The sequence below is a fragment of the Crocodylus porosus genome, unplaced genomic scaffold, assembly GCF_001723895.1.
Source record: "Crocodylus porosus isolate Cpor-Errol unplaced genomic scaffold, CroPor_comp1, whole genome shotgun sequence".
NCBI lineage: Eukaryota > Metazoa > Chordata > Crocodylia > Crocodylidae > Crocodylus > Crocodylus porosus.
The window spans coordinates 99,693,065-99,704,729 of record NW_017728947.1 but is presented as its reverse complement, the minus strand read 5'-3'; the positions used below and the strand labels follow the sequence as shown (position 1 = coordinate 99,704,729).

The window sequence follows — 11,665 nt, the reverse complement described above, 5'->3', positions numbered from 1 at the left end:
ACAGCTGGCAAATGCAGGAACTTAGATTTTTTAAAAGCAAAATTGTGGGATGTGCAGTAAGGCCCTCAGCTCTCAAAGCTCTACCACTTTGGGCTGTGACCTGCTTTCCATAATACTTAGGCACTTCTTCAAAGTGAAGGCTTTGGCTGTTTCACAAAGAAAAGAAATATTCTGTGTTTGAGAGCTTGTCTAAATCTATCCCAGTCATGCCGTGGATTCAATAAGATGAGAATCCTAGTCCTAGGTGATCTGTTTCTGGAGACCATCCTGATGGCAGCCTTGGGTCCTCTCCAGACTCTTCCTCACACCCTAATGTAATGGATGGAGAAGCTGCTAAGTAAAAATGCTAGCAGATGCCTACACAGCATGCTCTGAAGTGATTCTCCAGTTGCTTTATATTTTGCTTGTTTATTTTCCCCCCAAAGATTTATGAAGTGCTTCATCCTCCACAGGGACAAGCCATGGGTCAAAGTGCTTTAGAGACATTGGCTGATTCATTAGCTATGATTCCCTAGCACTGCCATGTGGTCTTTAACGTGCCCACCTTCTAGATGGGCTGACAGTGGCATGAAGTCTTGTGCCCTAGACTTCGGAGGGAGCCAGTGTCTGGTTTAGGAATCCTCCATCTGTTCAGAGCATTGGGTTCTGTCTTCTCCTATCTGTACACAGAGCAGGCCAGTTGCCATCAGGACTCCTGTGGCAGATTGACAAAAAGGGCTTTATGTATGTTACATTTTCCTACAAAAAAATGCTGCTGCACATACTTGTGTGACAGTGTGGGACCAAAGGGCTTCTGCCTCCCACACTTGAGTAGCAACTCTTCCTGCACAGGACTCTGTAATAAAATAGTAAGTGCCACAGGCAGGACTGAAGCCTAGGACACCTTTATAGCTGAAAAAAGTGGTGTACGGGAAGTGGTCAGTGCTGCACTCTGATCCAAGTAGCTCTGGATGCTTTTGACTTCGCTGTTGGTCAAGTTTCCCTTGATGTACAAGATGGCAGCAAGGTGCTTTTTGCTATTGGACAGAAAGTAAGAGATATTAGAGAAGAGGCTACATCTCAATAGGATCTTCCCATGGCCCTCATCTGGGTGCTTTAGTCACTTTTCCTCAATGGCTGTGTTTGTGGGGGTGGGGATCAGGGAGGCAGTGGCCAAACGCTATTATCTCAGTTCTGTGGATGGGACCTGAGGCACAGGGTGACCAGCACCCAAGCACCAATAGAAATTAATCATTTAAGTGCCTTTAAGGACCCAAGTCTAAAGATATGTTGCTATCTCTTATGCTGTTGAGAACATACCCACTTGCTTCCACACTGCATGCTGCAAAGTGGAAATGAAGAAGTGAAGCTCCCCTGATGGTGCTTCCCAACTCCCCTCTGTGCTCTAAAGCATACCGGAGATGGAGTGTGAGCATGGCAGTGAGGGGTGTCCCTAGATGGCTTTGCTAGGTTTGGTGCATATATAGAGAGAGCATAAGTGAGTGGGTCTGGGAGAGACTCCTCAGTGATCAGACAGGAAATCTGTGGGGGAGCAGATAACTGAATCTAGTCTCCCAGGCCCTGGCCAAGGAAAATGGTGTGTGCAGACTAAGGAAGCCACTGTTCCTCTAGCACTATAAAGTCTATTAGTATTTCCAAATACTGTCTGGTTCCTCTCACCTGATATCCGGGTATGTTTTAGCAAGCATAGCAACTTCGATTTTCGTGGCGCTTGAGTCTTGAAGTCGGATTATTTCTGCCAGTTTGGGCAGTGCAGAGTCCAGCCACGTGGCTGCAGACCCCTATCAGAAAAGGAATAAGACAAAACAGTCAGTAATCCAGGCCTGCTGTGATTACAGAGCCTCCTCTGGGCTCTTGAAGGGGTGGGGAGGCTGCTCCATGAACTTTGCTTAGTAACATTCCAGCTCACTGTTTTGGATGCAATTTGGCCAGTGTATAACCATTAAATGATGATGAAAAATGATGCTCAGAATATATTCTAATTGGGGTTGGGCCCTGGACAGACTGGTGGAAATAGATTGAATAGGATGTATTTTTAAAACCTTTTAAAAGCCTTGTCTGTACTAAATTGTGCAGTTCGATTTGTTCCAGCTGTGGGTTCTTCCTGCTACATCCAGTGAGTTGTGGGAAGGTTTTGGAGAACTAAAAACAATCCCTTTCTCAACTACTTGTTGGCTTTGCGTATGTACAGTCACTTGATTTGCCTGGCAGTTGCCTGCTGTCTCCCATCCTTAGATGTATGCCTGCTTCTGAGACCTTTCCCCCATCTATCCAGCCAAGAGCCTCAAGTAGACCTGCTTTCCAGCTGCTGTGTTTAGCAACCCCTTGAAAAACTAACCACTGTTTGAAGGCATATGCCAGATGCTCAGGATAGCCTGAAAGGAACAGGTTCAGAAGTTAAGTGCCAGCACTGATGTGGTAAGCAATCACACCTACGTTTTTTGTGCAGAAAGTTTGCAAGAGGGAGGCATCATTTGTAATGCATTTTGCCAAGTTTTGCTGAAGTTCTGGAGTTTTCAGGGTGACTCTCTTCTTCATTAGCCTCACGATGTACTCTCTAACCAAGTGAACGTGAATCTTCTCCATAACGTCCTGTTAGGGAGGGAAATGTTAATCAGCTTATTAGGGTTGTATGTCCAGAAAAGTGTAATGATGCATAAAACATGGAAACAAACCTGCCCTACAGTTGGGCAAGGAGTTTCCACCCATCCCACTAGCACTTGACTGTAGTGGTGTAACACCTGCCTCTGTAGCTCCTCTCCTGTTTTATGTCTGAGCCCAATGGGAAATGGTGGATATAGGAGGGTGGGTGAGGTGCACAGTTTCCAGGTTTGGAGAATGAGTGGGAGTGGGTGGGTGAGGCATGCTTGGGAGAGCACAAATATTGGGACCCCCACAAGAAAAATCAGGAACTAGTAGAGAGAGGCAGTAACCAGGGGAAAATTGACATGGACCATCAGGGGCATTGTGGGTGGGTTAAAGAAAAGGTCGCTTATAACTTCTTGCATAACATCAGAAGGATGTTACATTGTGCATGCGGACTGAGGGCAGTGTGGCCCCAGGCCTGTGAAATCTACCACCACAAATTCCTATTCTTGTTTCTGTCAAGGAAGCCCCGGGACTTCAGTAGCATGGACCTTCTCATTTGCCTCTGCCTCAGACCGGCACCAGAGGCGTGTCCTACACGGTACACAATGGGGCTTTCCTAATGAGCAAATGTGTTGGAATTGGCTCTATTTCCAGAATGGTAATTTCCCACTGAGAAAATGGGACACTTGGAAAATACCTATAAATGGCATGTGAAGGGTGGCAATATCCCCAGGAAACAGGAAGCTGTCTTATTTCCACCTATTTCGCTCTCTGCTTACACGAGTTACAGAGTACGTTTAAATTACTAAAAATATAATTGCAGGATATTTGGACCTCTTTGTGGAGACTTTCTATTGGCTTTAGGATGTTTGCTGTAGAAACACTAGAAATCTGGCTTTGGTCCCACATGTTAACTCAGATGTACCCGAGAGTGAAATTTTGCAACAGCTAAGCTTCTGGTAAAATGGAGTTTGCATCTGTGCAGGCCTTCTTGGGCTGAAGGGACTGACAGCCAAAATCCTGTTGTAGAGGATGCCTTATTTTGGAGAGTCGTCATAATACTGATTCCTATCTAGCTCCTCATTCCCATTCTCAGTGCTAAATTAACCGTATAAATGAGCTATGCAACTGCCTTTGGAGAACAGCAGGCTCAGGTCATGGCTGTATAGGGATAGTTTGGATTAAACTTCAAAGGATTCCCTCCTATGGGAAGAGAGATTTGTAGCTGGGAAAGCTCATCAATCTAAATAGGGTGATGTTGGCTCAGGAAAGAGGCATGTCCAGTCACCTGCCAAAGTGAGAAGTATGTGTGTCTTTCAAGTGGTTCCTAGCCAAAGAGCTAGGTTCAGGTTTCCTAGACTTGTTCCACTGTTTCCCTGCAACTTACCTTATAGAAAGGGTCTCGAAGAGTGTGGAACTGCAAAAGAGAACTGCTGGTGGTTTCGAGGATCTCCTCCATGATACCTTCGGTGCAAGCCCACTTATTTTGGGTAAACTTCTTAAACAAGGGCTGAAGAAAGAAAAAGTCTGGTCAGCTTCTACAAAGCAAAACTGAAGCGCAGTATATTCAGGGATTAAAATTTCATACAGCCACACAAATGTGTGTGGTCCTATATGAAGAACTTGAAGATGCCCTGCTAAAGGGGGAGAAGAATGAATTATGGGTCCCCCTCTTGCCCCTCACCCCTCCACTCCTTAACATTTTATAATGATGAGGACAGGTGGCCTGAAATGCTTTAATAAAAGATCCCTTTTCTGTCTCCATTGTTGTTGAGATTTTCATGCCCTGTCTTCCCCAGTGACATCACAAGATGCAAGGGAAGGGAAGGTAGGCAATTATGGAAATAAATTGTGGTTGTATTTAATCTCAAAACAAAATAGAAAAAATGGTGTTAACTAACATATCAAATAATGAGCACTGAGAGAGGGAGCCTAGGGTAAAGGAAAAATACTCTGTCCTTTCATTAAGGTGCGAGTCCACGTAAATATCCTCAAGAGCTCCCAAGAAGCTCTCCTAAAAAAAAGGCAAAATTTTCGATTTTTCAATTGCAAAATTTCCCATATAGAGAAGTCAACTTCAGGGGTACTAGTCTCTTGGATAAAAACAGCAAGATGATGAACTCAACCATGTATATATTACTGAGGTGATGATACTGATGAGATGGATGAAGCTGTAAGTTTGGGTTGCCACAGATGGCTGAATACAATTCAGGGTTGTCATGTATGTTTTTTTTCCCCTTTTGTTTTTCTGAATGCAAGACCATGGAATTTCTTTTAAAAAATTGTGTTGAACTTTTTATTTTTGCCTTAAATCTATTAAAATTCTTTCCCTCTATAGAAACCTGCCACATATGAGATATATTATATACATGAATTTTCTAGTCATATGTCATACCTTTAATTCCAGAAACAAATCTTGAAGCAGTACATTATAAGCACTGTTCTCAATTTCATTAAGTGTGGTGAGAATACTAGCTTTTGTATCATCTGGTGTGGATACAGTTTTCTCAGCGTGGGTTCTGAAACAAGTGTCCACAGGTTAAGAATAATATATTACGCACTTTTCCCACTAGCATTTCTGTTTTGTATGTTAAAGTTCCAGAAAATAAAATTCAGCACCAGGACATAATATTTGGATCTCTACCCAAAATGTAATCTAGAATTTTAAGTGGTGTTCATGTCCTAGGGTAGAAGTGATATCAGTGTTATTTGGAAGGGTTGCTGAGTGGCTTGTACTATGAGATCACTTTAATATCAGTTTGTCTGGAAGTTGTCCTATTTGTGGTTATTTGAAGCATGTATAAATAATTGCTGCCTATATAAACAACAAAGCCACAACCTGGCACTGAGCTAGTAATGACCGAGTTGTGTAGAGGCCAAATTGACATAGGAATGCATGGGAGCCAGTTAGTGTCAAAATCCATCCCTCCTTGCATGGATGGCAATGGTTCTCTCCATAAGAGATTTTGAGTGACCTGGGGTACAGTGAGGTCAGAAGGGTACACTGGGCAGATGCATGACCACTGATGCACATGAAATGGAGGGTAGCAGCAGGTCAGATCTTCTGCTTGCTCCTATACTGGAGAGGGGAGTTGGTGGCTTCATGTTAGGCTGTAGGATTCTGTTCCTTGACCTCTATGACTTTTGAATACATGGTTTTTACTCAGGCTGTGAACTCTCATCTGGATTTTGTTTTCCTTCAAATATGTTATTAAAATACCACAGTACATGACCCCCTGCCAGGGTAACTTCTGTAGCAGAATGCTGATGGAGAGCTGCACAGCTTGGTCAGAGAAAAATACAGTTGTGGAAACTGTCCAAATAGCATGAATTGCCCTATTCCTATGTTAAATCCACAAAACACTGTGGGATTCCCCAACCATGTACCTGCTCTACCAAAGGCTACACAAACTAGGTGACTTGCCAGTGATCGGTCAGCGTAAGAGCCAGGTGTGGAACCCGGGGGTCCTGGCCCCAAAGCTTTCCTTTAACAAGGAGGCAGAACTTCTGCTCAATGAGAGGAACACTTGAATCTTGGGGGAAGCAAGATTATTAGTTGAAGATTAATGAAGAAATTATTAGTTGAAGGTCTCAGGGAGGGATTCTCTGCTGCTGCTTGAATGACTTCTATGGTGCTATGATGATTTATACTAGCTACAAGTCTCTCTTGGGTTACAAATAGGAAAGCATGTAGCAATGTTCAATCAGACATTTTGGATACCAGATATTAGAAGTTGCTCTGTTTGAATATCATTTTAAATTCATAGAAAAATATGGACTACAGTTAAGGGTACATTTGCTACACCCTTACTTGGTATATTTACTACTTCTACACGCTTAGGTCGTATTATTCATTAAAAAGCTTAAACAAGGCAGTTGATTCTTACTTACCTAAAACTTGCACAGTTATTCACATTTGCAATTATTGTTTCCTTGAAATATCTGTGCTGTCTATTTTTCTCTTTAAAGTCTTCTAAAGCCTTCTTATAGCTAAAGAGAAGATTGAAGAAGAAATAATTATTAGTAACTTAGCTATCTGATACCAATGTTATTCTGCTGCAATGTCTTTCAAACTGGCTTTTGGGTTGGTACCCCTTTTGTAAGTTTTCTTCCTTCTCCACTTATCTTTCTCATTTTCTCTTCTGCTCTCATATTCCTTCTTCCCATGTACCTACAAGATGACTGCCATATACCCCCTCGGGTTTCATATTATCCCAGTTCAAGAACCGCTGATCAAGTGTTCTTCTGACACCTGTCTTATCGCACCTTTTCAAGAAAGTCGACAGCTCCACCAACAGTATGACTGAGGCTTGCTTGCCCAGGTCAGGGGTTATTTCCTCCGCTCGTTTTTGTCCTCCATGGATAGTCTAAGGAACAAGAATTAAACAACTTTAAATGTCTAAGGGTCCAAACAGACAGGTAAACTGCTAAGGCAGTTGGAGCTATTTTCATTATAGTTTGCAGTACCAACCAAGATGAGGGGCCCACTGCACTAGGTTCTGCTCAAGCGCAGGTAAGAGATAGCTGTGCAAGATCTTTGGAGCAGGAACTAACTAGATAAGATTGCCTGGAGTCAGGAAAAGGAGCAGATGCCCCAGAAGGTGAAATGGCTTCTTACTGTCTCAAAGGAGACCTGTGTCCTATTTGTACCTGTCCTGAATCCAGGGTCAAGCATCCATAGACTGAACCCCCCACCTCCCCAGCAGTACACAAGAGGACTGTGCTTATTTGGGACGCTAAAGCAAATTGTTATCTCTGATTTCCGATCAAGAGGAAGAAGACATTAAACAGAAATTTTGTTGTAGGGGAGGCCTGAACACAGCTCTTCTATTTTTTGCCAAGTGCCGGGTGATTTTGTTTAAAAATCTAACCCTAGCATAAAACTAAAGAATTGCATTTACAGACAAAACCTCCCACTAATTTAAGAAGGATGGGAAGTGAGGGGGTGGGGAGAGAGTGGGGAATACTGTCTGACAAAAGAAGATGGGGGATCAGAGTAATCTGTCTAAATAAAATTCCTGAAACTTAATGAGACCCAACAACAAACAACTGTCCCTTTGCCCATGTGTCTGGAAGAGGGGTTTTTTCTGCTTTCTCCAATGTAATGTTAACTGATACTGAGGGTTTGATTTTGTTTTGCTTAAGAGTACAGAAGGGTGAGATTTCCCTTCACCACAGTGGAGATCTTTTTTCCAAGGCTGCAGAGCAGGAGGTACTGGATCAACCCAAAGAATCAGCTACTCTTACTAACGTCAGAGGATCCTAGTGGATAGGACCTGAGCCTTAGGTTCAGTCTAGGGTCTGACTTCATCTAACTTTGGAAAATCACTTAGCCTTCCTGTACCTTATGTGACTTTGTGAGGATAAATCTATTTAATTAACAAATGCTCAGTAATTGGGGTAATGAAAGTGGTAAGTAGCTCTATAAATTTTCCATTGCATTAGTTTGTTTTCTGTTTATGTGGCTAGCTGGAGCATTTTTAATGGGTTGTGCAAACTCTGATACAAGCACAGTTTAATTATTTTTAATATTTACTGGCTCATTTAAAAATACAGTGCATTTTTATTACCTGGAGGACGTGGAAGTCTAATTCATTATGAAAATATTTCTCAGGTTTCTCTGGTTCTTTCTCTTCTGTCCATTTTCTGATTTCTAATTCCAAAGTTTTGGCCAACCAGCTCTTGACAGTAGCCTTTAGAAAACCAAAAAAACCCAGCAACATTTACCATAAACTGAACAAACAATTCCTATTGCACTCATTTTCTCTGGGTCAGAATTTACACAGAGCCCACACTATTTGTCTAGACATTGACACCAGACCCCACAGAGAGCTCAAGACCATGTCGAAAGAATCTCTCCCCTACTCAGAGCTTCAACTTTTCAAATATTTTAAAAACAACAATTTCTTTAAAATGGAGCTGCCAGACACCTGGTAGATGTGTCGGTCACTGCCGTGGGCAGCATGAGAGCTTCACTTTTTGGGGTTCTGGAGATGGCAGCATGTCTTTCACTTCATTTCAGATCACCAAATCTGAGGACCAAATCCTGCTCCATGCCAGTTGTATACTGAATTGAGACACTCATGTGTAAAGGCCATATGTTACCCTTTGGGTCCAGTCCTGAGTCAGGATCGCATTATCTTCTGTTACCAGCTCAAAAGCAGTAGTGTAACTAAGGGAGGGGTGAGCACAACCCCAGCCCTGGGTGCTGACCGGGCGGGGGTTATGGCAGGGGAACAAAAATTAGCAGCCATTGCCACTGCTTTCCTGGCTGCCACGCCACTGCTGGATGCAGCGCTCAGCAGTTGCTCCACTACTCGAAAGATGGAGCAGTCAGAATACCCTGAGGTGGTTTGGCATTTCTGGTGAGAGCTCCCTTGAGGGAGAGAGATGAAGTACTGCTCCAAATCCCCAGGGGCCACAGGTAATGGAAGCTCCTCATGACCCTTCAGTCCTTGCACTCCCCGCCTTCAAGGCAGCACACGAGTTAACGCTGTGTTGTTTGTTGGCATATTTCCCCCTGCTCAGATATCGGACCACGGGGAGACGTGGACGGCACAGAATGGCTGCATCTGGGCTCTGACGTGTCTTGTTCGTGAGATGCATGTTGGATAGCTGCAGAGACTGCCTGTCCCCCCCATCTGCTGTTGTACTGTTTACTCAGACTTGGCTCATTGCTCCCAGCTGGACGTGATTATAGCTCAGAACTCCAGGCCCAGCTCTCTCGACTCGCACCCTTTCAAGAACTGCAGCCCAGCATTTCTGATGCAGCAATGGCACTAAATTCTGTGCGCACTGTACAAACAAATCAAGAAAAGTTGCTTCTGTCTTTTATGTCTGTGCAACAGGAAGTTGTTCAGAGCACCAGAGGGTCAAACTTTCAAAGTCAGACTTGCATGGACATGATTCGTCTCTCACCTGAAGGTGCACACCAGAAGTCTCTTCCTAGGAGCTATACTGGACATGCCCATCTTTGCATGCTTAACTGATGATTGGACCCCATAAAGATCTTTGGGGGTATGTGGGGTTTTTTCCTCTGAGCATACCATTTTATTTCTAGGATGATCACTGCTTTTTCAACAATACCCTTCCTCCCCCAAAGTCAGTATATGAACTTGTGTGAAGGCCATAGCAGTATTCTGTAGGTCAGTGGGTTTGGGGAATGAGGAAAGACTATCCATTTCCTGCCAGGGAAATTGGGCAAACATGTGAGCTTGAAGTATATAGACAACTACAAGGGCAGCAAAATAACATGCAGCTGCTGTGCCATTGAGAAGGCAGCTTCATGAAGGAATGATACAGATATAAGAAAGGTAGGGAGACGTCCAGGAACAGGCTCTCACCATTTCGTTGCACAAGTATTTAGCTTCTAGCTGTCTGATTTGTTTTGCTGGCAAAAGGCTTCCAAGTTTAGCTCCTTCCAAGTCATTCTTCAGAATAGGATTTTTGATGATGTCACTGGAATGACAAAAAACAAACAATTGCATTTCTCAGGATAAGCTTAATTCAAGACAGCTGCTTACATAACGTTTCCCGAAGAAAGCAGTGAAAGCCAAGGTAAAACTTCATTGCCCTTAAACCCCAGCATGGCAGGGAAGAAAGGAAGCAACGGCCAGGCTGCACAGCCCAAGTCTCTCTTCCTAGCTTCTTTGTGCCACTAAACAACTGGGTGAAGTTGGCATGGCCTGCCGTGGGAATTTGAACAGGGCATAAATGTTCTTTTCCCACTGGAGCCAGAGGCTGAGTTGACTGCCACTCCTGGAGGTCTGCTGGGATAGGGGAATTCAAACCCATTCTTGTTCAGCAGCTGGGCAGCCTATGACACTGGCATTTCGCCACAACAAGATATTTGGAAAATGCTTAAGAGCTTCAGTAACTAAATGACTACTTTTAAGGCAGGGGTGGGCAAACTGAGGCCTGCCAAGCCATTCTCTCAGCCTATGGGGCCCCTAAAAATTTAGAAAATGAATATTTATCTGCCCCCTGATGTGATCCTTGATGGCTTGCCAAAACTCAGTAAACGGCCCTCTGCCTGACAGAATTGCTCACCCCTGTTTTAAGGCCGCCTGTTCTGCTATCACTAGGGTAACCATATTATTTTTAAGGAAATCCAGGACACTGTCCCTGCCCCAGGCAGGAAGAGCAGTGTTCAGCCCAGACCACCACCTGTTTCCAGCCACTGCTCAGGAGCAGCCAGGCTGGAAGTACAGGCAGCGTAGCACTAATCCAGGACTCATTTCCATTTTCACTGACTAGCCAGGACGGCGTATGAAATCTGGGACCATCACTGGCAAACTGGGATGAACAGTCACCCTAGCTATCGCCGTTCCTTCAAAATGCTTGCTGAAGTAGGCACTGGAGGCGTGATCCAAAGTGGAATTCCTCTATTGTTCTGGCTTAAATCTGCATGACTTCGCTATGAAAGAGGTGAGATTCATGTGAGCCTGGGACTGGACTTGGGAATTAGCCTCACCCTTCTGACCCACAGCGAATAAATCCAGCAGTTGCCCAACCTCCGTCTTTCCAGATGATGCAGCAATTCTGAAACGCTTTCCTATCCTAGCAATAATGCATGGGTTGACTGCATGCGCTGTTAGAAAGGTCAGGCAGATCTCAGTACATAACATTTCCCGAAAGCCTTTGTCAGCTTTATGCCGCCTTGATCCCAGGCTGCTGAGTTTAACTGGTTCAAGGGGTAACACCCCTGAAGGAGCTGCTCTGATACCAAAGGGATTGTTGGAGCACGGCAGCGCGCCTCCTGCTTTGCTTGGTGTTTTGGCTGGTTGGGGTGGGAGCGGTCGGAGGAAGCCAGGGGAAGCCCTTGGTACTGGAACTGGGGGTGCCAGAGTAGATATTAGAAAAGTCACCTAGTGATTTACACGTGAACAACATCCAGCAATGATCAGCTGCCTTGTTTAGCTGACTAGAGAGATCTACGGCACGGGCTACTCTGGATGCTTATGTATGTGTCAGGAACTCAACACAGGTGAAAACTGAATTAAGTACAACTGGTGCACAGTTAGCTGAACTGGTGAAAGCCAAGACTGATGAAATAATGTAAAGTGTGACCCCCCCC

General features: G+C 44.2%; 1 protein-coding gene across 1 annotated transcript in view; it reads right to left on the bottom strand.

Moving 5' to 3' along the window:
• Nucleotides 1–826: 826 nt before the first annotated feature.
• Nucleotides 827–11,665, bottom strand: part of TNFAIP2 (TNF alpha induced protein 2) — a 19,620-nt gene continuing 8,781 nt past the window's right edge. Inside the window, exons 3-11 of the mRNA XM_019550763.1 lie at nt 9,933–10,047; nt 8,160–8,282; nt 6,856–6,956; nt 6,481–6,579; nt 4,985–5,108; nt 3,977–4,099; nt 2,437–2,592; nt 1,660–1,781; nt 827–1,016 (exon numbers count right to left, since the gene is read on the bottom strand). Of these exons, the coding sequence (XP_019406308.1) occupies nt 875–1,016; nt 1,660–1,781; nt 2,437–2,592; nt 3,977–4,099; nt 4,985–5,108; nt 6,481–6,579; nt 6,856–6,956; nt 8,160–8,282; nt 9,933–10,047 (1,105 nt within the window). The 3' untranslated portion in view covers nt 827–874. The remainder of the gene's footprint in view (nt 1,017–1,659; nt 1,782–2,436; nt 2,593–3,976; nt 4,100–4,984; nt 5,109–6,480; nt 6,580–6,855; nt 6,957–8,159; nt 8,283–9,932; nt 10,048–11,665) is intronic.